Source organism: Protopterus annectens, chromosome 7.part1 (assembly GCF_019279795.1).
Source record: "Protopterus annectens isolate FY-2018-M chromosome 7.part1, PAN1.0, whole genome shotgun sequence".
NCBI classification, from domain to species: Eukaryota; Metazoa; Chordata; order Ceratodontiformes; family Protopteridae; genus Protopterus; species Protopterus annectens.
This window is the reverse complement of record NC_056740.1, coordinates 196309232-196335107: the sequence shown is the minus strand read 5'-3', so window position 1 is coordinate 196335107 and position 25876 is coordinate 196309232. Positions and strand designations below refer to the sequence as shown.

Below are 25876 nucleotides of genomic sequence, written 5' to 3'. Positions count from 1 at the left end.
GAAGGGGGGTGTTCAGTCTAATGAATTGGCTAAGCATATAGATGATAGTGACACTGAACATACTTTTAAATGTAGAGTTATTAGGGTGATCAATAAGAACATCGGGGGGGGGGTAACATTATTTATTTATTTGTTTATTTATTTATTTCAGTTTGATGACCAGGGAGGTCCATTGGGCTCAGGGAGCCCATTTTCAGTGGAGGCCCGGGGAGAAAAGCTCCGCATTACATATAGATTACACACAGTTATTCACATAAAAATCTGCATTACATAGAAATTATACACAGTTATTCACATAAAAATCAAATTAAGTGATGTGAAAATATATATGCAGTTATACCCAGTTGTTCACATAAAAATCCAAATTAAATGAAGAAGAGTACAATAAAATAAAATTGTGTTACACAGTGTGTTCACAGTTACAGTCAAAGTAAAGAGAAACACAAATCATACATGATTAAGAGTCAAAGAACATCATAAGTTATATGGTTTCAGAGTGTCAAGTATTTATGAAGGTATGATATAGAGTAGGAACAGGGGATTTATAGAAGAAGTTGAGGGTGTAGAAAGTAATTTTAAGGTAAAGTACAGGGATAAGTTGTTGCAGATAAATGAATAATAATCTTGAAAATACTGAATATTCATGGATTATAATGTTACAAGCAGATGTGTATCCTGGCATAGATAGTGCAGTGAGTTTGAAACCAGTATTATGCAAGAAACAACAGAAGCTCCATTAAGTATCTAAGTCAAGATTTCTATGTCTGTGTAATTTTATTGGCTGGCTGTGTCATGTTTTATGTCTTTTACTAATTTAAATGGAGTTTTTTTAATTGATTTATATGAGCACTGAGGAAGGGGAAACCCGAAAGCCTTGCTACTGTTATTTTCTTTGTAGATATTTGTTGTTTTAATTAAGTGTGGAACGTTTCTGTGGTTTCTTTTTTCTAGGTTGGGTTCATTTAGTGAACACAGTTAACCGCAGTGGATTCATTTTTACTAATTTTGGATTATCTGCCCAGGTAACCCAGTACTGACCATCTTTCTAAAGCTCAGATTCCCCTCCCTATCTCTTCCTGTGATAACCGATTGGCTGAACATATATTGAGACAGAAGCTTCCAGCTGTCACAGGAAGTGGTTCAGTCTTTTCTGACACCCAGAGAAGAAAGTCCTCTTACTCTTCTCAGGATCCACTTCTGATTTTTACATCTTACTACTCTGATAAGCCCCACTTGAGGACCCTCTTTCTCTCTTTTTTCTTATGTCTATGTAAAATATTTTAATATTTTATTTTTGTTGTTTATTTATAGTAATTCCCATGGGAATTTCTGCTTGTAGCAGTGTTTATTTGGTTTCTGTCTTTGACAAATGCTTCTTTTTACTGTTCCTGAGGAAACATTCAGTATTTCTCAAACAAGTGCAGTCAGACACTGGTGGCCTGTCTTTACTGTTACTACTCTGCCTTAGATGTTCTTCATCTCACATTGCTGCAGTCCTGACATATGGGTAGTCCGCTGTCCTCGGTCGGCCCGAATACCAAAGTATTAGGCTGACGTCGGTCATGGGCGCTCAGATCTGACATCAGAGCATCAGGGTATTAAAGCGCATGACCGACGTCATATCCTCAGTCTTTTTTGCCGCATGGTCCGAAGCAGAAGCAGCGTTTGCAAGTGTCGTTCGGCGTTCTGAAATTTTCGTATTCTGAGTTTCAGACCGAAACCAAGTTGGGCTAAGTACCCGTTGGGAATATTTTTGTGTTTTCCTGCCTCACTTAATTCCGGATGTCAGAAAAAGTGAATAATTGTATTTCTTGTGGGAAACAGATACCGCATAGGGATTACCACTCTCTTTGTATTCCTTGTTTGGGACCTGAGCACGACGTAGTCGGGTGTCGCTTTTGTGCTAGGTTTAATAAGCGCACCATTAAGCGTAGGTTAGATTGCGCTAGGCTTGTCTTCGATGGCGGTGTAATTATAATATGCCGTCGGATCCTCCGGCGCCCGCTACATGAAGCGCAAAGAAAAATCTTTAAAGTCCAGGCAGGATGAGTCGTCCGTTCGGACGCCGGTTCTTTAGAAACTACAGTGGAATCTGTGGATCCAGCCGAGGTTTCAGTTGAGTCTCAGGGGGAGGCTTTAATTTTGCAAGATGTGGCCTCTCAGGAGTCAGGTCAGGCTGAGGGGCCTCTCAGGTTGCTGTTCTCCCTTCCTTGCCTAAGGTGGTTAGGCCTTCTCCTTCTGTCTCTAAGGCTCCTTCCAAAGGCAGGCCTGGTTTGCCTTCCACGGGTGTCAGTCCTAGTTCTGCAGGTTCTGTGCCTAAAAACACATGCTTAAAATGGCAGAAGATTTAATTTCTTTAATCAGAGGTTCTATGCCCCTCCTGATAAGAGGCCTAGGGTGGAGCCAGAGGTGGAAAGTTTGGAGCAGGCTTCAGATTACTCAGAGTCTTGGCTGAAGACATTCAGGATTTTCCTCCTTATTCTGATTCAGGCAGAGGATTCCACTCCTTCTGCTTCTCCTCCAGAGGATTTTTCTTTTCAGAAACCCTGCATTCTATGAGGGAGCATTTTAAATGGGAAGGTCAGGATTTCTCAGATTCCCGAAAGAGGCTTAGGGAATTTTTGTTTTACCACAACATAGGCCCTTGGCTATACCTCCTATTTTGGATGTTGTTCAAGGCGTTTTCTCGAGGCTTCCCTTAATCCAGACTCTCTGCCTCCTCGCCAGTTAAGCCAGACAGGTATTACAGAGTACCTGAGGCTCATAAATATCTGTATAAGAGTCCAAGGGCTGACCCAGAAACTATTAGCCAGGGACCTAAGGGTGTCAGGGCTTCTGTTGTAAAGAATCCAGTTCCTATGGATAAAGATGCTAGAGCATTGGATAGATGGGGTAAGAAAGTGTATACCTCTTCCACTTTAGCAATGAGGGCTTTGAATTGCCAGTTTCATATGTTGAAGTACCAGAATTTTCTCCTTACTCAGCTAAAATCTAAAGTGGATGCTTTGGCAGAGGGCATAGAGTGTAAGGAATTACAGGATTTGGTACATGCCTCTGAACAGGTGGGTAAGCATTCTTTGCAGTGTGGTTTCGATGCTTTACAGGCTTCTTCCAGGGTGGCTGCCACTGATTCAGTTATTCAGGCACGCCTGGCTTAAGGATCAGAATTTGTCAGAGCATGTTAAAACTAGAATTTTGGATGCTCCTTTACAGTCTGAAGTTTTGTTTGGTTCTCCTGTGGAGTCTGTCTTGAAGAAAATGGAAGACAAGGCTAAGTCTATGCAGACTGTTAAAGATTTTCTGCAGGTGCAGCCTCCTAAGTTCAGCAGGAATTGGCCTACTAAGGGATGGGCTTATCCTTCTTCTGATTTACAGTCTAGGGGTAGATCTAGGCGTGGTAGGGGCAGAGCTCAGAGTTCTTTCAGGCCTAGAACATGGAGTTCACCTGCACAATCTACAGGTGAGGGCAGGGGCCAGTCCTTTCGTAAACAGGCCCAATGACCTGCATCTTCAGCTGCCAGATTCTTCCTGTCTGGCAGCTCCTTTGGGAGGAAAGTTGGCACTCTTCAAGCAAAACTGGCTTTTAGTCACCCAGGACAAATGGGTGTTGGACATTATAGACCGAGGCTACAAGTTTTATTTCCATACATTGCCTCCTTTCAAAGGCATGCCAGACGTTCCTCCTCAGCAAAGGGTAGAGGCTCACAAGCAGATTTCTTTACTTCTTCAAATGGGGCTATACAGCAGGTCCCTCTGTCAGAAGTGGGCCTAGGATTTTACTCTCGCCTGTTTCTAGTACCAAAGAAAGGAAACACTTGGAGGCCGATTTTGGATTTATCTATCCTCAACACATACCTGGACATTCCAAAATTCAAAATGTTGACGTTGCAACAACTTCTACCTCTGTTGGGCAAAGATCACTGGATGGTAACTCTGGATCTCAAAGAGGCTTATCTTCATGTTCCTATCAGGCCCAGTTGCAGGAGATACCTGCGTTTTGGCTGGGACTTTACATTATCAGTTCTCTGCATTGCCCTTTGGCTTATCTACTGCGCCCAGGGTGTTCACAAAGGTTCTGGCTCCAGTGATAGCCTTCTTCAGGTTAAGAGGAATACAAATTTATCCTTATTTGGACAATTGCCTGATTCTTGCTCAAGACAAGTACGAACTTCTTCATCATCTACAGTATGTGATGGCAGTGTTAAGGTGCCTAGGGTATTCTGTGAGCGAAACAAAGTCCAGTCTAGTACCCTCTCAGGAAATGTGCTTTCTGGGTGTGAGACTGAATACAGCTTCCCAGATGGCCTTTTTGACCCCGGACAAGCAAAAGAACCTTACACTTTACTTCCATCAATTGTCTCTACGGTCCAGGCTGACTGCAAGGACAGTCCTTCAAGCCTTGGGGTTCATGGCATCTTGTATTCTGGTGCTTCCCAATGCCAAACTGCATATGAGGAAGCTACAATGGTATCTCAAAATGTATGGACACAACACTGCCAAGATCTGGACACTGTCATTCAAATAATACCTTGCATTCAAAAGGAATTTTTGTGGTGGGCTCAGGAATGTCACCTAAACAAGGGACTCTCTGTGACCCGACCAGAGGCGAGTCAGATTTTAATGACAGATGCCTCGGACAAGGCTTGGGAGCACACCTCAATGGAAAATGGGTTCAAGACACGTGGCCTGCCAGACTTCAACATTTACATATCAACTTGAAGGAGATGTTAGCAGTCCAATTTGCATTGATGGCTTTCAAGGATTTACTTCACCCAGGGCAAGTGTTGATTCAAACAGACAACACAACTGTCATGTGGTACATCAACAAGCAAGGGGGAACCCATTCGTACCCTCTTTGCAGGCAAGCAATGATTTTGTGGGAGACTGCTCTCAGTTTACACTTCAATCTTCAGGCAAGGTTTCTACCAGGAGCACAGAACTCCTTAGCAGATGTTTTGAGCAGACAGATAGTGGATCCCCACGAGTGGAAATTGGATCCTCATGTATTTGAAAATTGACAGTGATATGGGGAACTCCAGACATAGATCTGTTCGCTTCTCCACTAAATTTCCAGTTGCCAAAGTTTTGCACAAAAATGTTTCATCCCACAGCTTGGAAAGTGGATGCTCTATCATTCAGTTGGAGCAATCTTCACGTCTATGTCTTTCCGCCTCTGCCTCTCCTCCCCAAGGTACTCTTGAAGGTCAGACAAGACAAGCCCTCCATGATTCTAATAGCTCCAGATTGGCCTCGACAGCACTGGTACCCTCTGCTGAGGAGTTTAGTACGGGAGCCTCCATGGCCTTTGCCTTGATTCTGCACCTTTTGTCTCAGGAGGGCAATCATTTCCTCAATGTCAGGATTCAGTCCCTGCATCTAACAGCCTGGCATATTCTGTTCTAGAACCTGGAGGGTCGCAGCTTCCACAACAAGTTTTGAATGTTATTTTGGAGGCCAGAAGGCCTAGTACAAGGAAAGTTTATGCTGATAAATGGAGGAGATTTTTAATTTGGAGCAAAACAAAGAGCTTTGATGTTTCCAGGCCTGATTTAAGTGTTTCTCTTCAATATCTTACAGAATTATTAGACAAGGGTTTGTCTTTCTCCTCTATAAAAGTTCATGCTGCAGCCATTTCTGCTCACTATGACTGTGACCCACCATTATTCTCTCATCCTTTGTTTAAGCAATTTCTTAGAGGGGCAAAGAACATAAGACCCCCACGTAGAGCTCCTACTCCTGCCTGGGATCTCAATTTTGTTTTGGAAAAACTTACTTTACCTCCTTTTGAACCTGCAGCTACTGCTGAGTTAAAGTTTTTGTCTTGGAAGACTGCTTTTTTGTTGACCATTACGTCTGCTAGAAGGGTTTCTGAATTACAGGCTCTTATGGCAGTTGAACCCTTCCTAATTTTTCATAAGGATAGGGTATCTCTGCGTACTAACCCTACTTTTATGCCTAAAGTGGTTTCAAATGTGGCCTTGAACCAATCAATTCATTTGCCTACTTTTTATGCAGATCCCCAAAATAAAGGGAGAAAATTTTGCACACTTTGGATATTCACAGGCAGTTGCGTTATTATTTGAGCAAGACTAAAGGGTTCAGACAGTCTCAGCAGTTGTTTGTTTCTTTTGCTTTGGGTTCTCAGGGAAACCTGTTTCAAAACAAACTATTTCTAAGTGGATTGGCCTTTGTATTGCTTTTGTTATTCTCATCATGGTAAGGAGATTCGCTGGAATCAGACCTCACTCCACTAGGGCTACTGCCACTTCTACCGCTTTTTAAGGGAGTAGCTACTAAAGATATTTTGGAAGCAGCTACTTGGAGTTCAGTGCATACTTTTCTAAACATTACCATCTTCCTCTTTATTCCAAATCTAGGGCTGGATTTGCCACTGCAATCTTACAGGGCATTTTGGCAGCTCCCAACGCTTTATGATTTTGCCAGCCTCCCTTTACCTCTGCTTTGGGATTCTACCCATATGTCAGGACTGCAGCAATGTGAGATGAAGAACATAGTACAGTTTTGTACCTACCATAAATGTAGATGTTCGAAGATCCACATTGCTGCAGTCCTCCCTCCTTCCCCTCTGTAGTTTGGAATGGTTGTATGGTTTGGGTGGTAGCTGTTATTTGGACATGCCTTTTGGGAAGTATTCTATTTTTGGCTGTGGCCTTTCTTTTTAGGGCCTTCTGACATCTGGGGCAAGAAAAGACTGAGGATATGACGTCGGTCATGCGCTTTAATACCCTGACGCTCTGATGTCAGATCTGAGCGCCCATGACCGACGTCAGCCTAATACTTTGGTATTCGGGCCGAACGAGGACAGCGGACTACTCATATGTCAGGACTGCAGCAATGTGGATCTTCGAACATCTACATTTATGGTAGGTACAAAACTGTACTTTTTCAGCTTTTGACCGGAAGTTATTGCAGAACTTGGATTTTTTTCAGCGTGTATACATTATTTACTGTATGTATGATTTTGCTCTGTGTGTTTTTAACATTGTATTGCAGTTTTACTGTAAATAAAGTTATACAAATGTACTGTGGAGATTTTACTCTCTCTGACAAGAAAATACAGTTTAAATTGCTATTGAATATTATTTGTTGGCAGTTTAATGTGGTTAAAGTGTGTGGAGATAGTTTTGACACTTATATACTTAGCAGCTGGAAAGGCCACAGAAGTACCTCACAAAGAGGATTACTGGCCTCAAACAAATGCCCTACACTGACCGCCTCAAAAAACTCCAGCTTTACTCCGTAGCATATCGCCTACTCCGAGGTGATCTCTGCCTAACATATAAAGCTATGTCAAACCCAGAGCTGTTGGACATGCTACACCTAAAGAAATCCCAATCCCTCCAAGCTACACACTCTAGGGACCTAAACCTTGTCACCACAATAAACAGGACACACTGGAGGGATAGATTCCTGTCCCAGAGACTTCCTATACTCTGGAACAAGCTACCCATCTATGTCAAGCAAAGTTCTTCATTAGCACTCTTCAAGAAAAATCTTGATGAGTGGATGGGAAATAGGAAATACACCCCGGGGATCACTTCTGTGTCTCTGCTGGACAGTGGCACAGGAAAATAACTTTCTTGGGTGGCGTAAGCTATGGTACCTTGTTGGCCAGGCTTACGTAGGCCCTTGGGCCGATAGCCTAGTACCTATCTATGAGCCTATATGGCACATTGGCTGCTTTAGCGTTTGGACTTTATGTACCAGAAATTCTTTAACTTCTGTCAGTTTTAAAATAATTCTGAGCACATTTCACACTGTTTTTGTGATAATAGTACACTCTGGCATAGTTTAGTTGTGTGGGGACGTGTTTATTACTAGAAACTCTTAAGTGATTATTGTGATACATTATCCAGTATTGTCAGTTTATTATTCTGGTGCTCTTTCTCCCCTGACTTGATGGATCCTATCTCTGATACCCCCCCCCCCCATCAAATCCAGTTGCACTTAAAAACAGAAAAACAAAATAAAAATATGCCTGAACCTATGGTTAATAATTTCTGTCAGGGCCACTGAGTGGCCTGCAGACCCCTTACTTTTTGCCCCATTTCCCTGTAGTATGGCTTTGTTAGCCAATATAGAACAGACGTTAGATGCATCCTCTGGGGCTGTTCCAGTACCTGCCACGGGTGTAGGAGAGACAAACCCTTTAGGTGCAGCAGTAGTCCAGAGACCCCTTGTCAGATATAATACCCTATCCCCAGATATTTTATCTAGTAGTGAAATTTACAAAAAAAAAAAGAACAGCAGCTTCATCATACATATGATCAGATTATAGTGGTTTATAAGGCTGATGATGTTTCCTTGGTTAAGAGTGTTCTGCAGACAGGTCATTCTGGTGGTTGTCTCCCCATACATGGCTCTAGTGCTAGTTTGGCTAGAGATCTTTCTTTTTTTTCAGAGAATGATGAATCTGATGAGGACAATGGTGATTTCCTAGCTGACAGAGTCTAGTTACTCTGATTATTCAGAAGTTGAACCTGAGCTTAATTCCAAACAAGTGTTCACTTTTCCTCATATAATTGCTAAGATTTCATGATGTTTTTGCTTGGGAGTAGTAGGGAGCTACCCCAGAGCTAGGCAGGGTGTATGACCTCTTAGAGGACAAGATAGTATCAGACTCCTGCAAAGGAATGACTACTCTGAGTGACAGGGCACTCTTTCTTTCTGTCCCTCCTCCTCCCAGGCACCGTCTCAGCACTGCAGCTTGGCTGCAAATAGTTTCAGACAAATGGGTTATAAGAGTAATTCAGAGAAGATACACTTGGCAATCTCTTGCAAAGGAATAACTGCTCTGAACGACAGGGCACTACTTCCTTCTTTTCCTCCTTCTCCCAGGCACTGTCTCAGCACTGCAGCTTGGCCGCAAATAGTTTCAGACAAATTGGTTCTAAGAATAATTCAGAGAAGATACACATGGCAATAAACAGAAAATCCTCCCCCTTTCAGGGGGAATTCCCCTACACCCGCCATACCAGACAGAGCTGTTAGAAGCAGGGGTCATACAACAATGCCTATGATACACAAAGACAAAGGATTTTACACCAGAATCTTTCTGGTACCAAAAAAGGAGCACTCCTGGGGACGCTTCCTAGATCAGTCCTTTCTAAACACATTTGTAAAAGTTCTGAAATTCAAAATGCTAACTGCCAGTGGTTGGCATGCCCAGCACTTCCTTGATATTGTAAATGCTAACTCTGTTGCACAAATAACTAATCATCCTACTGGAGTCCCCAGTGTCCTGGACCTATTCCTCAGAAATATGGCCACTTCTTGCACAGCTTCATATGTATCATCATGTCTTGTTAATCAGACCATATCTTAGTGACCTTTTCCTTTAAAACTGGAGCTACTTCCTTTGTAAATAATTCTGTGTTTAGGGACTTTTCAAAAGCAAACCTACTTCAGTTATTTGATGACTTATTTAAATTCTGCTGTAATCCTCTTCGGGATGATCATATTGCTAAAGCTGCTACTTATGCCTCTGACGTCTATTACCACTTAAATAGTTATACTGCTAAGACAAGTCCCTACCTGCAACAAATATAATATATTTAAAAACAAGCCCTTGTAGTGGAATAACAGTAAATTATATAATGAGAAAGAAACTGCTTAATGCTAATAAGAGGTCACAAAGAGCTTAAGGGGAACCATTAGGAAGTTCAAAACTAAGTATTAATATAAAGTAACTGCAAGTTTTTCTTTATGTCAGAAAGTTAGGAACTAACACCCAGCAGTGTTCGAAACTAGTCCACAGTAATACTGCACTCTCTGACCAAAGACAATAGCCAATATCCTAACTAACAAATGAAGTGCAAATTTGACTCCACCCACACTTATGGTAATTCCACAGGTTCCACAATCCCAGCCACCCCTTTTATTTACTATGGAACAAGTTCTCTCAGCCCTTTCAAAAATTAAGAGTACTTCATCCATGGGCCCTGACAACATACCAGGTTACCTGATTATCAGTGTCAAATATGACCTTTCTGAACCCCTACTTAAACTCTTTAACCTAAGCCTCTCCACTGGTTACATTTCTGAAGCCTTGAAAACAACTATTGTAATGCCATTTCACAAGGGTGGTCCAGCCACAGACCCTGATAACTACAGACCCATTAGTCTTGCTAACCTTGTATGTAAAGCTCTGGAGTGCATTATCTTACGACTTCCATTAATCTGGGTATTGAAAATGTCTATCCTGGACCCTCGTCAATTAGGCTTTATCAAAGGAAAGTCGTGCCTCTTTAACCTCATTAATTTCTTAAGAAGTGGCTTGTGGCTATGCAGTGCATGCAGCATGTCTAAACCTAAGTCCTTTCACGCTATTCCACATGCAGGTACTATTAATAGACTTGTAAATCTGAATATAAATCCTTATATTGTGCAAGTTAACTGGTTATATAACTGAACCCATGTAGTTAGATAGCAGATACCACTTCTGAAAACAAAACCGTTGCCAGTGGTTTACCACAGGGCTCAGTTTTGGGCCCTTTCCTATTTTTATATATTTCTCAGACCTTCAGGCCAGCACTTCTGGTGTGTGGTTACATAAGTTTTCAGATGGTGGTAAATTGGTTGTTATTTGATGTTCACAGTTGCTCTAACATAGCTTAGACCACGTTAACAACATCTGCAGGGACAATGGTCTCAAAGTAAATGTAAAAAGATATAGCATAGTTGTTTCTGGTAAACAAAACAGTTTCACTTACTAAATAGGAGATGCACTCCTCCAGTCAGACACTGTTGTAAGGGATCTGGGAACTCTTGTTGAAATTTCCTTATCATTTGATCATCATGTCTCCACAGTAGTTCAGAAAGGCTTTTGTCTGGACTACCTAATTTCCAAAGGCATCTCCACTAGATCCAAAGAAGTGTTAATTCCCCTTTACTGATATCTTATCAGACCCAGTATTGAGTATAATCCATCTTTTGGCATATGTTTATCCAAACATATCACACAACTTGAGAGACATTGGAGATTCTTAACTAAGATTTTTGAGGCCACTGGGCTTTTAGTTATCAGGAGAGACTGTCAGCCATTTCTTACAGATTTTCATGCCATGAAAGATCCAGTCTTACTTGATCTCCTATTCCTTTGCAGAACTAATGATACATCAAATACTCTTTTTTTTTTAAGGGAACTAAACCTTCATCAGCAGATAAATAAGACATGCTGGCATGAGAGATGTATCTCTCACCTTTGGAATAAACTTCCACTATATGTCAAGCAGAGTAGTACCCTTACCACCTTCAAGATAAACCTAGGCAATTAGATGAGCAGCCTGAAATTCTTGCTTGGTTTATCTTGTCTTGACACAAGGGAAATTTTTGAATAGTGTTTTTTTGGCTGAGCTTGAAATGGTCTACAGACAGATTGCCTAATTGTTACCTGTGAAGCAGTCAGTCCTAGCTCTTCTTCTAGACCACTGTTTCATGGTGACTTGATCTCGAGGACACTTACATTCTTATTACTCCCAATATCAGGAACGTTTCAGTTTTCTGTATTACCCTTTGGACTATCAACTGCACTTGAGTGTTTACAAAGTGTGTGCCCCCAGTGGTTGCTTATTGCAGAACCCCAGGCATCCACATTTTTACTTACATAGGCAACTTGCTGATCTGTGCAGTTTCTGTATCCTGGTGCTTGGAGTTCTTGGACAAGGTCGCATCCCTCCTTTCCTACCTGGAATTCAAACCGCAGCTTCAAAATTTATTTATTTGACGTTTGTAAACCGGGAAGGTCCGACCGGGATAATATGCCATTTTCAGTGAAAGCCCGAGGAGAAACACTCCACATTGACCATAATATGGCTACAGTTAAATAACGTTATTACAAAACTTGATATAGAAGAGCAACATTTTAACTAAATAAATATTTAACTTCCGTTCATATAGTGTGAGCCTATACATACATACATACATACTACAAATGTTTGGACAGGTATAACAATTTGAAAAAGAAAGTATTTGCAAGTCGTATTTCATGGGGATGACATGATACATACTGAGTACACTCTTAGGAACAGAGATGACTACATTATATAACCTAGGCAAATATATATTTGTCCTTTATCAAAGAAATAGATTTTTAACTAATTCCTTCTGCCCAAACATACAGAGTATGCTGGGGGTGGAAGGATGGAGGGAATAATTCAGCCTGGGGTAGTGCAGGAGTAGAGTCAACTTTTATTTAGGTAGTCTTTTAGTAGTAGGTGAAGTTAGAGAAAGCTCTAATATGCAGATGTATAGAATTCCATTTTTAGCAACAGAGTAAGAGTACAGATTTTGGGCTGAGGATTTGAAAGGTTTTTATATGTTGAGCAGATGTTCATTACATCAGAGAAGCCTATTAGGGTGATGGGAATGGAGAAGTGGAGTAAAAGCAGGGCAGTCATTTGCTTTGTGAATAATAGTGTGTAGAGATAAGCTGTTTGTAAACTAAGTGGTGAGGCAATTCTAACCAATTCAAAGCCTTGAGGGCAATACATTGGTGGCAAGTTTTGCAGCCTTATTATAGCATGCCTCCAGCTTATTTTAACTGTAGCCTGACGGTTGGTTAGGATGGGTATACTGCATAAGAGAGATGGGAGAAGGTAGGTAGTGGCAAGAGTGGTTTTGGTGGTGTTGCTAAGTCCATGTTTTATACCTGTAGAGCATATCTGATTTTTGGTGAGTCTTTTTATGTTATTTTATTTATTTTATTTTTATTTTATATTTGTTTATCAGGAATGTAAGCCGCGGTGGTGCAGCGGTAGCATTGTCGCCTTACAGCAAGAGGTTCTCCTGTTCGATTCTCGGCTGGAGCACCTTCTGTATGGAATCTGCATTTCCTCCCCACGGTCGAGTGGCATTCGAAAGACATGCGTGAATGGATGTGCCTTCGTTGAAGGTTGGGCGTCGGGCTAGCACCCCGGCACCATAAAAATCGACTGCCAATCATTAGCGGACCGAAGTTCCACTTTGGCAACCCCTAACCGGGAAAAGCCGAAAGAAAAACAACATTTGTTTATCGGGAATGTCCGACTGAGCCAATGGCTCATTTTCAGTGGAGGCCCGGGGAGAAAAATCTCCAAAGATAGAAATTTACAGACTTTACAAAAAAAGAGATAATGTTTAACAATAATAAAGTAAACAAAACAAATCTTAAACATTCATAAATAATGGGAGTTTATATAATAGCATACATATTACATTGTATACAGTATGTTGTATAGTTATTTTGAACAAGCAGGTCAAATTTAAGGTTAATCTATAATCACTCCCAAGATTTTGTATGGGAGACGATGTTTTCAGTTTCATGAGTGATTTAGGGAAAATAGCAGTAACTTTTTGTTCTTGAGTAGTAACTGGGCATTATGGAGCCATTTCTCAACTGAGGAAAAAACTTCTTGCCTAATATGGCGGAATTGAGGCTGGTTATTAGATGCACATACAAGTGTGCAATCTTCAGCATGTTGTATAACAGAGTCTGGACCTATAGAGATCTAGAGATCTTGGATAAAAATATTAAAGAGGAGGTGACCAAGAATTTAACCTTAGGATAAACCAGTGGAGAATTGCAGGTAGAGAGAGAGAGATTCTGACATTTTATACACCTGAGCTGTCTGTTAAATAGCTTTTGAACCCCAATAATGATGAAGGGGGATAGGCCGAGTTGAGTCAGTTGATACATGAGTTTAGGGTGAAAACCTGTATTGAAGGCTTTTGACAGGTCATTGAGCAAGTAGGAAACTAGTTCATCAGAGTCCCTGTATTTATGGTGTCAGTGAATGATAGGAGGGCAGTAGTTGTACTGTGTGTTAGGTGGAAGCCATGCTGGATGGATGTTAAGAGCCATTCTTTTAGAAGATAGTGGAGGGTGAATACGTCTTTCAAGAATTTTTGAGAGGTTGATGATATTGCAGTAGGCTGAAAGTTAGAGACGTCAGCTGAAATGCCACCTTTATGATGAGAGATAATACAGAACTTTTTCCATAGGTTGGGTACATAGCAGTCACCTACTGAACTGTTGATCGAAATATAAGAAACTTTGTTCTTGAAAAATTGACCTTATCTTCTTTTGAACTTGCCTTTCAGGCTGATTTACAGTTTATTACTTAGACTGTTTTACTCATTCCACTGACATCTGCTGGGTGAGTTTCTGGGCTGCAAGCTGTCGTGGTGGGCCAACTCCATCTTATTTTTCACAAAGTGTTAAAGACTAATCCATCTTTCATGCCTAAAGTTGTTTCTGAATTTACCTTGAGTCAAGCCATCAATCTCCCAGTGTTTTATCCTGAGCAAAAACACAATGGAGAAAGGATTCTATATACCTTGAATGCCCAGAAGCAACTCTGATACTGCCTTGATGGAACAAAGCCCTTTAGGAAGTGCTGAACAGTTGTTTGTATCCTGTACAGGGGGTTAAGAAAGGTCAATCTGTCTCTAAATAAAGTTATGCACAATGATTGTTCCCTGCCATTGTTTTCTTTGGCTCCCACCATGGTAAATATCTTCCAGGCAAGGTTTAGCCTCACTCAACTAGGGCCTTATCCTCTTCAGTGGCATATTGGAAAGGGATGGACTGGACTCTAGAAACTTTCTAGAGGCGGCAACCTGGTCGTTTGTTCAAACACAAACAAAGCACTACAAACTAGATTTCCTTTTCAAGGTCCAGACCTGGCTTTGCTAGGACCAAATGAAGGTATAGATGGAGTGCTGTCTCCATAATGAAACCATGTGTCTGTGACTGTGCTGACATGAAGGCATTCAAGGGCCCAGAAGATCTCATGCTCTGGCATTTTTTCTGTGTTCTTTTTGCTCAAGTACCTGTTAACCGTCGGCTCTTCCCCAGACAAACATGTTCATTCATTGCCTAATCACTGTGACTCTTGGCCAAGTGTTTGTAAGAGAGCTGTTTGGAGCAGAACCATCATTCAGGCAGCCATGGGGGAACTTTGCATTCTAAGATCAGGGAATGTCTTTTATAGTATCCAAACATGCTGACTCGTTTCAAGACTGAAAGAAATAAAATAAAAGACTGGAAGTTCTCTTTCTTTTTGAGAAGTAGTTATTGGAGTCTCTGATGGACTTATTGGATCGCAAGAGAAGGAGGCAGACCTGGTTATGTATTTGTATTCTCTAAGAGCTGACTGAAGTCTTTAAGGCGAAGATATTCACCTCCTACGCTGTGGTGATATCCAGCCTATTGCTAGCATTCTCCTTATTCCTTTATTGATGTGGTCCTTCTAGTTCTTTGTCACTGTAGCATTTAAGATTTTACTACTCTGTGATCAGTCAGTAACAAAGCTGACTCCATACTTCACTTTAATGATGATTCTCCCTTGTGTGGTTCGAGCCTAATTAAACTGTGCTTTGACAAGTTGTGTCTGAACAGAAGATCCAGGCAGGGTGTCCTCTTTCACCTTTATTATTTGCTTTATGTTGAGAGCCATTGGCAGAAAACAAGGGACTCAGAAATGCAAGGATATAAATGGTATGGTAATCAAGAAATGTTGGCATTATTTGCAGACAGTATTATTTTGTACCTGATAAAACCAGAAAAGGACATCTTAGTGTTGTGGCACATCTTGAGAGAGTTTCAAGTCTTTCCAGAATCATCACTGATAGTTATAAAAATTATGTCATATGTGATGTATAATGTTTGTTACTAGGAGCACAGTAGTGGTGCTGCGGTAGCGTTGTCGCCTCACAGCAAGACGTTGTCACGTTCGATTCTCAGCTAGAGCGTCTTCTGTGTGGAGGCATTTGTGATTGGGCGTGCCTTCGTTGAAGGTTGTGCGTCAGGGCTGGTAACTCGGCACATAAAAATCCACTACCAAACATTAGCGGACTGGAGTTCCGCTGTGGCGACCCCTAACAGGGATAAGCCGAAAGGCACAACAACTAGGAGCATGTTAATATGGTTTGTTTTCTTTTATATAGATGCATGTTTGCCTATGTCTTAATTGATAATTCAATAAAAGTGTTTAAAAAACCCTAGTTAAACTATCCTTGACGTTTGGAAGTACAGATGTATCTATCAATGGCATGAAAGATCAGAAGACAGATCAGGTGGAGAAAGTTATGCTTCTTGACAAATCTCTTAGGTTGTGTAATATTTGTCAAGTAAAATTATTCAACAGATCATTATGGCACTAAACTAGGGAACCTAGTGATTCACTGTACCTCATTTTATGTTTAGGTGAATCTGCATCCATATCCATTAAGGTAGTCATTTGACACAAGTGACATACATCTTTGAAAACAAGGTTTTTGAGTAGGTTAACTGGTGTCTTGCCATTTCATATGCTTCATCTCTGCATTTGAGCTATTCAGAGGAATACATTGCATTAGTGTAAATGGTGTTCTTTTTTGATTTATGTACAAAGTCAGAATTTGTTTATTTGTTCTCAGTTGTCTGGTTTAGGTAGCATTTTTGTTACTTCCCTGTCTCCTATATCAGTGCTACCTCAGCAGCATCTGACTGTTCTTTTGGATTCAACATGGCCTCAATTTTCAACTATAAATCTTTCCCCACTTTGATATCATTATTAAGGTTAGTAACTACTGCACATACACAGTCTGTGCCTCAGTCAAAGAATCTTCAAATGATATATCCAGTTTAAGGAGCTATATACTGGAGTTCTTTTTTATGTGCATGCCTGAGTTGGTTACTGAGAATATTTCACCTTGATGGATATATCCATGCCAGTCACCTGTATATCTCTCATCTGTTCAGATTCTGGAGGGACGTCCCTAATTGTTTCTCCGATTTGCTCCATAATTGGAAATTATTTAGAGGAGTCACAAGTTTTCATTTAGAAGTTAAATGTTTTTGTGGAAGAAGTTGCTGTTCATAGGTTGGTAATAGGCTGTCGGCCCTAGGGCCTATAGAAGCCTAGCCATGTTATCTGTCTTATCAACAGTAACACTCGTCAGTAAGGACAGTAGAGATGCAGCAGGTTCCTTTTCTGGACATAAGAGAAGAAAATGCAATATTTTAATTTATCTGTGTTTAGCTTTAAACTTTCAGACCGTTTGCCAAATGTGATGAAATTGATGGAGATGTTATTCAAAAGTCCTGAATCTTTTCAGATTTTTCTAACCAATTATGTGTATTTGTGTTTCCTAATGCAGGTTATGCAATCCTCAGCCAGCTGATATTATTATTGACCCAATGTGTGGAACTGGTGCTATTCCCATAGAGGTATTTGTCGATCTTATGAGCTGTTTGTAGAAAGTAGATGTTTTCAACAGCCAGTATGCCATGATAGAATTTTGTGTCTGATGCTGTGACCTAGACTAAGGTACATATGGAAATCTGTAGAGGAAACTTCTGTAAAATGATTGTGCGTTTGACTACTGTTGGAATTGTGAAGGTCTGTATCGAGTAAATAAATAATCCTTAGTGTGTACTTTGGGTACAGGATAAATACAGATTAATACTGCACTACTGTGTGGGTTTCAGAATAGATATTGTAGCTTCATTCATCCTGCTTACAGTGCATCAAAGGTAAAAGTACACAAGCCTGTTTGAATGGAAGCCATACAGCTATCCCTGTTGGATTTTAAGCACTCAGTATTGCTGCTGCCGGACTGCCAACTGCCAACCTGCAGCTACAATATTTAACTGACCTACTACTTAAGCTTATTTCCCAGTCTGCTAGTTATGTTGGCAGATCTTATTTATTTATTTACATTTGTTGACCAGGAAAATCCAACTGGACGCAGGTCTTTTTCAGCGGAGGCCTGGGGAGAAAAGCTCCACAATAGATGAATTTAGGTACATGATAAGAAGAAGTAGATGCAGTTGTATGTATAAAACTAGTGTTAATACAATTATAGTTCATGATGTAAAACTTAGTACATACAGTACTCACATAACATCTGTGCCATCTAAGATGGGATGTATTCTAAGAATTAAATAGCAGTTATTCACATTGTTACAGTAAAAAATTAAAGCAGCATTATAAATAATAAGCTTTCAAGCATCAGAGTTGTCTGTAATCAAAGGTAGCTGTGGGGTGGAAGAGAGGTTGAGGGTGGATGGAGTGGGAGATGCTAGTGAGGAGTGTTACAAGGGCATAACCAGCATTTTAATAGGTGAGATTTAAGTATAGCTTTGAAGTGAGTGCATGATGGTGCAGAGGTTATTGTGGTGGGGGGGGGGGGTCCATAACTTGGCTATCGAGCTGGAGAGGAGTGCTTCTCCAGCAGAGTTCTTGACTCTAGTTACCTGTAATTGATTTTTGCTGCTGGAATGTAGTGGTCTGGTGGTGTAATAGGGTTGGGGTAGATTTTGGAGGGATGGGACTTTTAGAGGATGGTTTACTAGTTTGTGGGCAAGTGAGAGTTGGTACCATTGAAGGAGGTGAGGGAGTTCTAGCCAGCCAAGTTCAGTAAGTGAGAGACAGTAGTGACTACAGTAGGAGGCCCTGGTGTCAAACTTGACGATTTTGTTGTAGCAGGTCTCGAGTTTATGTAGATTGCGTTGCCTTAGATTGGTATATATTGGAGAGGCGTAGAGAAGGATGGAGATAAGGTGGGAATTTGCAACTGAAATCCTGGCTGTTTTGGTGAGGAATTGCTTATTTCTGTATAAGGCTCCTAGTTTTTTTGTGGACTTTTTTTATGGTCATGGAAATTTGAATGTCAAATTTGAGATAGTCTATCTCAACTCCTAGCAATTTGGTGTGATCTGTTGGGGGGGATAATGGTGGTGTTGACTGTAATATTAAAGTGATAGTAGGCTTGAGTATGTTTGGTAGGTTGGAAGATGAGGAGTTTAGTTTTGTGTTGATCGAGTATTAACTGGGCATCTGATAGCCAAGTTTCTACAGAGGAAAAGGCATCCTGCGCGACTTTTTGCAGTTTGGGTAGGGACTGGGCTGAGCAGATGATGGTGGAGCCATCTGCATACTGTATGAGAGAGGCTTGTTTGGTGGCAGTGACTAAATTATTGGTGAAAATGGAGAAGAGTAAGGGTCCAAGGATGGATCCTTGGGGAACACCAATAGAGACAGGTAGTTGGGGAGATGTGTCATTCTGCCATACAATGGATTGTTGGCGGCCAGTCAGGTAGCTCTGAAACACGGTGACAGATTAAGAAAACGATAAGTTATTGAGAACAGAGATGAGTTGTTAGTGTGGGACCATGTCAAATGCCTTAGATAGGTCTAGGAAAGTGGCAGAGGAGAAATAGCCAAGGACTCATTAGTGGGTTTATAGTTGACATGTATCACTTTCCACTGTAGTCTAGCTTTTTTTTTTTTTGCACACATTATGGTGTTGCAGTAAGAGATCAGGAGGAGACCCTTTTCTTCTGCTAGCACAGTTTAAATCTTCATCCAGGTATTTGTCTTGGAAAGCTTCTCATATTCATTGTCTAAAGCCTGGAGCAGCCTTATTGTTCATTTGGCTGATGGATGTTGAGCCAAGACCCATAAAGGCACAGTCTGTGTTGCCTGAAAGAGGAGAATGGCACAAAGCCTGATTCAGTCTGGCAAACAGACATAGGTGGGAGAAGTTTCTGGTCTACTCGAAGAGTAGCAGCATTTGAAAGTGCTCAGTGCTGGGATTGGCAAGGGGGGTTTAGTGTGCAGTCCGTAGGCCAGTCAGAAGAGTGATGAAACAGTTGCACCCTCCTGTAGGTAATTTTGTTACTGAGATTTTATTATTTATTTTATTTTATTTATTTTGATATTTGTTGACCGGGTTAGTCCAACTGGGCAACAGCCCTTTTTCAGCAGAGGCCTGAGGAGAAAAGCTGCAGATGTATATGCAAAAAAGATAGATACAGACTTGAAATACTATGACATAATAAACAGAGAATAAAAGTAAGTGCATACAAATTCCATACAAGAATTTAAAAAGGTAAACTGTAACATTTATACAAGGTTAAATGTTTGCAGTACAGCCTGTTGTTAGGAATTAGAGCAGGCTTTATATAGAGAGAGGTAACAGATAAAGAGGATGTGTTTGGAGGTATAAGCTGGAAGAAATGTGTATCATAAGGGGTAAGGAGAGGTTAGATGTACTGGAGAAGGAGGGTAGTTTAAGTTGGGTCAGGGCATAAACAGGACTGTGAGTTTATCAGGCCGTCTTTGAGATTTTTTTGAAGGAGTTAGTGTTAGAGATAGTTCTTAAACATAGAGGCAGTTTATTCCATGCATTTGCAACAGAATGATTGTAGAGGAGTTTGCCTGTGTTTTTATTGGGCTTATACATTTCCAAGAGGTTTTGGCCAGAGCTATGGAGTGTACAACTGGGAATATAGAGAGAGATGAGGGTTGAGAGAGCAGGATGGTTTGTTTAGGATGGAGTAAGTCAGGTGCAGCTGAGGTGGCAGGAATTTTGGCAGAATTCTAACCACTGTAGGCTTTTCAAAGACAGGCAGTGGTGTGAGCAATAAGGTTGATTTGCAGCAAATCTACCATTTTATTATATGTGAGTTCTAATTTAGACGTAAGGTTGGATTGTAGGTCATTGAGGATTGGGGTGGCATAAAATAGGGTGGGAAAGCATGTGCAAGAGAGAGTTTAGATTAATTTGGGGAATTTATTTGTGCCTGCAGAGCAAGCCCAGTTTTTGATGAGTGTTTTTGACGCACTGTTAAATGTGGCGATTTGTGACTCCTAGTAGTTTTGTGTGAGGTTCTACTGAGATAGTTGTGTTATTGAGGGAGGTGACAGTGTAGGTAGTTTTTTGCTGTTGGAGTGAGATTTTGGGAGGAAGAGGAGGAGTTTGGTTTTCTTAGGGTTGAGTAGGAGTTGGTTAGTTGTTAGCCATTTTTCAACTGACTAGAGAGTTTCTTGGGTAAGGATGAGAAGATGGGAGAGATTGTCGGAGCAGGAGATAATTGTAGAGTAATCAGCATATTGTGAGTGCAGGATGTGTAGAGGTTGTTAGTAAAAATGGTTGGACTGGGAGGAAGGGGAAGAGGCAGAAAGCCATCTTCATAGGATCATTGGAAGTTACCAGGCTAATGGCCCTGGGGCCCTTACAAGCCTAGCCAAGAGTTTATCCCCAAAAAGGAAACCTCAGTCAGCACCTGTCGCCCCTGTCAATGAGGGGCAAAGGTGGAACTCCTGGGTCAAATTTATGGTTTCCCATCCACTCATCAAGATTGTGTTTGAAGAGGGCCAGTGAGGTACTTTGTTTGACATGTATGGGAAGTCTATTCCTGAGACGGGACAGTCTCTGGGAGACAAACCTGTCTCTACAACAAGTTTTGTTAATGTCGCATAATAGATTTAGGCCTATCGAGTGGGTAATGCGTGAGGAGCGGGGTCTGATATTGCCTTGTAGGCGAGACACAGATCACCATTGAGCAATCTGTGTGATAACGAGTAGAGTGATAGTGATTTAAGCCTGTCCATATAGGATAGGTGTTGGAGGCCATGGATTCTCTTTATGAGGCATTTCTGTGGCTTTTCCAGTTAGTGCAGGTGTTTGGAGAGGTACATACCAGGTGGGGCATTATACTCAATCATAGGTCTAGTAAGGGAGGAGTACAGAGAGGTAACCTCCTTTTTTCCTGGATGCAATCCCTTTACTTATAAGATGAACCAAGTAAAAGGCTTTTCTGACTACAGCCGCCACATGATGGTTGAATGTGAGATTGTTGTCAACCTGAGTACCCAGGTCTGTCACCACACGTTGTGTGCTTAGGGGATTGCCATTGATGTGGTAATCAGTAGGGGACGTGTTTTTGCAGAATGGTACGATAATACATTTTTTTGCATTTAACTTAAGGCCATGACTTTGGCACCAGTTATTTGTAGCTGTGAGACCCTCTTGCAGTATGTTAACATCGACTGGGGAGTCAGTGACAACACCCAACTTACAGTTATCCACAAACTTGGTCAGCCACAGGCCCTTTGTCTTTGCCTGGACCTCTGAGAAGTATATGCCAAACATTAAGGGTCCCAGGACAGATCCCTGGGGAACACCAGTAGTGACAGGTCTGCTGTCGGAGGTGGCAGCACCTGTTTTGACCTTGTGAGTTCTATCTGCGCCAGTTGGCCACCCATCTGACTAGATAGGGGATTAACACCAAGTTGTGTTAGCTTTTAGATGATGCCCGAGTGGAGGATTGTGTCAAAGACCTTGGCCAGGTCAACGTAAGCTGTAGGTACTGACTTTCCTTTAGACTGGGAGGAAGGGGAAGAGGCAGAGAGCCATCTTAAGGAATGAAGTCAGTTGGAGAGGTAGCTAGAGAACCAGCAAAGTACAGAGTTGGAGAGATTAAGGCTAGTTAGTTTAGACAGAAGTCATTTATAAGAAACAGTGCCAAAGGTCTTAGAGATGTCAAGGAAAACACAGGAGACTACCTTATTGTTACGAGATTTCGCAGTAGGCTGTGTGAAAGATATTAGTGTGGTAGATCTGCGGTGGTTAGGGTGAGTGCCATGTTGGGTAGGGGTTAGGATATTTTCTGGTAGAAGGTGAACAAGGAGCTGCTTATTAATGCATTTTCAAATGTTTTTAATAGGGGAGACAGAATGGCTATAGGCCTGAAATTAGAGAGGTCAGGAGGATTTTCACCTTTGCGTAAGGGTATAATGTAGAATTTCTTCCAGATTTCTGGGACCGTGTTTTTTGGGCTGATTTATTAAAATGGGGATGAGATAAACTGTAGAATTTGCAGCAAGCAAGGAAAAGAGGAGGTAAGTTATCAGCAGATGGAGAGCATGTTTTAAGTTTGCTGAGAAGTGATTTAATAAGCTGTAGGTGGCAGGGTTAAGAGAGGAGGTGGTTGTGTGTGTAGAGGGAGAGGTAGTGGGGGTAGGTACTACTATCTTTTTTAGTTAAATTGTGGATTGAGTCTTTGAAGGAGGAGTTAAGAAAGGTGGCAGTATCTATGGCAGAGCTGTTAGGGCAATGGTTTGGTGTGGAAGTGCTGCTTGGATGTAGGCTTATTGATTGTATGCCAGAATTTTTGGGGGTTGGAGTGGGGGTTATTTAGTGGCTTTTGGTAGAAATGTTTTTATCAAGATTGACATGCGTTTTGGTTAGATTACAAAGTTACCTATAGCTTTGAAGATGAGAAGGGGATTTGTTGTTTTCCAGTTTTTCCAGGCACAGTCTCTCTCTTGTACATAAAGGTGCGAATGGATTGTGTTAACTAAGAAGCAAAACTGGATTTTATCCTAATTTTTCTGATGGAACCAGGGAATTTAGTGTGTTTAGGAAGATGCTGTTAAAGTTTAGGACAACTTCTACAAGGGAGAGTTCATGGAGGAAGGACCAGTTTATTGAAGAGAGCAATTGGTTAAAAGAATCTGGGTTGAAATTAGAGAGTTTGCAACAGTCTTCATACAGGTGGCATTTGTACAGTTGGTCACTTAGGGTATTAGGCAGTGTCATGGGGTTGTGGTTTAGGTTAGGATTGGAAGTGAGCATATAATCAAGCATAGTGCCAGTGTTAGTGTGTTTATTCAGATGTGTGGGGGTAGTGATTAGCTGGGAGAAGCCATAAAGGTTGATGCTGGTGTTTGGAGAGTTGGTGGCTAGTGCATTCCAGTCTATGTTAATGTCACTGAAGATAATAGTTTCATAGGAGATGGTTTGTGATATCCAGGAGAGAGAGAGTTCAAGAGTAGGGATGTTTCCTGGAGGAATGTAGGTGGATGCAATGGCTAACATTTTCTCATTGCTCATCTTACAGTTTACATTGAGGACTTCACCTGGACGGAATTTAGGAGGAGAGATTGGGAGAGAGTTGTTCTGAGTATAAAATAGCTACACCTCCCCCTTTTCTCTTAAGTCTATCCAGGCGGCTGATATTGTAGCTGGGGGGAGGGGGTTCGATGTTAGATATGTATGGTTTTAGCCAGGTTTCAGAGAGAGTGAGGATGTCAGGGGTGTGGAGAAAGATCCAGTAATGAAATTAAGTGACTTTGTTCAGGATACTTTGAATGTTTATGGAAAGTATAGATAGGTTTTTGGTAGAAGTGGATGAGTAAGTCATTGTAGTGGTATGGGGGGGATGAGGGGTGGTGAGGGATGGGTAGGGAGACAGGAGCTGGGGACTGGTCCTGGGTTGGGATGTATATCACCTGAGAGTAGTAAGTTTAACATAAGTAGTTTAAGTGGAGTTGAGTCGTGGTTAAGAAAGTGCTATTTTGGCTTAATTTTGGAAGGGACTGAGAGCAGTTGAAATACCTTTATTTTTTTATAGGGTATCATCATAGTGATTGAATAGTGAGGGGACAATTGGGAATGTGCAAGTGGTAGTGTGATTAGTTTGAGGGTAGGTAGATGTAGGTTCTGGGTATATGTTTGTAAGGGTGCAATGGTAAGAGGTAGAGAGAGAGTTAAGAAGCAGAGTAATGGTGAAAAGTAGTAGCATGTAATATGATAAGGTATAGGCAGGAGGGATAGCTTAGAAGATTGGGGAAACTAGCATATAATAAAAGGGGGGATGTGTGGTAGAAAGATATTGGAAGGTTTTGAGGTAATTAAATGGCAAGGTGGGAGGGTTAATTATTGTCTGTGAGAAATAGAGATTGGGGAGTGTGGGTTTGACCTATCCTTTGGAGGTGTTCTAAGTATAGAGGAAGTGGATGTTGATAGGAGGGTTTGGGAGGAAGTTGGGAGTTGAAGGAGGGTGTGGTGGTTATGGATGGTGTTTGTTTAGGGTATGTGGGGGTGGGTGAGAATTGGGGGTAGGGTAGCGGAGCGGAGTGAGCCCAAGTGTAGCAGGTTGAACCATAAGGCAGACCAGGGAGCCAGCTAGTCGCAAAAACTATCTGTTCCAAACCACTGTGCCACAGGTCAGTGGAAGTCAAAAGTCCATTCAAGAATAATGAATGTTTGGACATTGCTTATGCACTTGCACTGCTCTGAGGTAGACCAGCGTGTACTTGTACTGCTAAGAGTTAGACCAGCATGGGAGAGAGAAAAGCATTTAAGGGAGTTGCAGGAGGGGGTACCTACATGTACAGCATTCCTTCTAGTGTGCACACCATTGATATTAAATGGAGTAAAGGGTTTCTAATAATATAAATTGGGTATTTATACAGAGAAGTGTTAGGACATGCACTGCAATTTGTTGTAGTTGTCTGCAATCCTGAGCATTAATGAGGCACCTATTCCAGTGGACCAGCACTGGTGTGGGGGAAAGCAATCATGTTGTAGAGAGTGATAGAACTGTAATGAAAAAGAGAAGAATAGTACCAGTTTTTAGGAGGAAAATGGGTGGGTGGATTGTGAAAAAAGGTGCAGTCTTAGGAAGCAGTTAATCAGCAAATGTATATGAAAAGAAGAGTACTACTAAAAATATTTATATAAAAAGTAAAGCAAAACCATTTCTAAAAATATTGACAATGTATGTATCTAATTACAGTAAGATGATCACCCAAGGGACTGTAACAAACTGGTCAACATAAGGAACTAGGCCTACTGTACTTGATACGTACATGTACTTTACTTTCTTGTACAGCTTTTATTTGAGAATATCATATGAAATGATACATTATCAAAAGACAGAAAACAAATCATACATACAGTATCATACAAAATCAATACATTTACTTTATTTCTCATGGTTTAATCATTCTTTCTGGAAAAAAAGTCAGTCTTGATCTGGTTCTTAGTCTTATTACAAATGTAAGTGGAGAAAGCATGCTCAGCACTGGCTACACCACTCAGCATACCTGGGCATTTTTCTCCAGCAAATGGCTTCATCTGCATTATCGGATGCTTGAGGTCCTCTTCTTTTGGAGTCTCTGCAATTTCTGTGTCATCCTGACTTGCTTCTTCCACTTCATCAGCTGCTTCATGCACTTTTACGCTGGTCTGTACTTCGGTCAATATCACTTGGAAAATTGCTTCTGGGTCAGGTTCATTACAAGTTGCCGCCTCATCA

At 41.2% G+C, this 25876-nt stretch overlaps 1 protein-coding gene across 3 annotated transcripts in view; it reads left to right on the top strand.

Moving 5' to 3' along the window:
* THUMPD3 (THUMP domain containing 3) overlaps window positions 1–25876 on the top strand; it is a 688598-nt gene that overhangs the window by 269065 nt on the left and 393657 nt on the right. For all 3 annotated transcript variants that reach the window (XM_044078641.1, XM_044078640.1, XM_044078642.1), the window contains exon 6: window positions 17143–17212. In XM_044078641.1, coding sequence (XP_043934576.1) covers window positions 17143–17212 — 70 coding nt within the window. The remainder of the gene's footprint in view (window positions 1–17142; window positions 17213–25876) is intronic.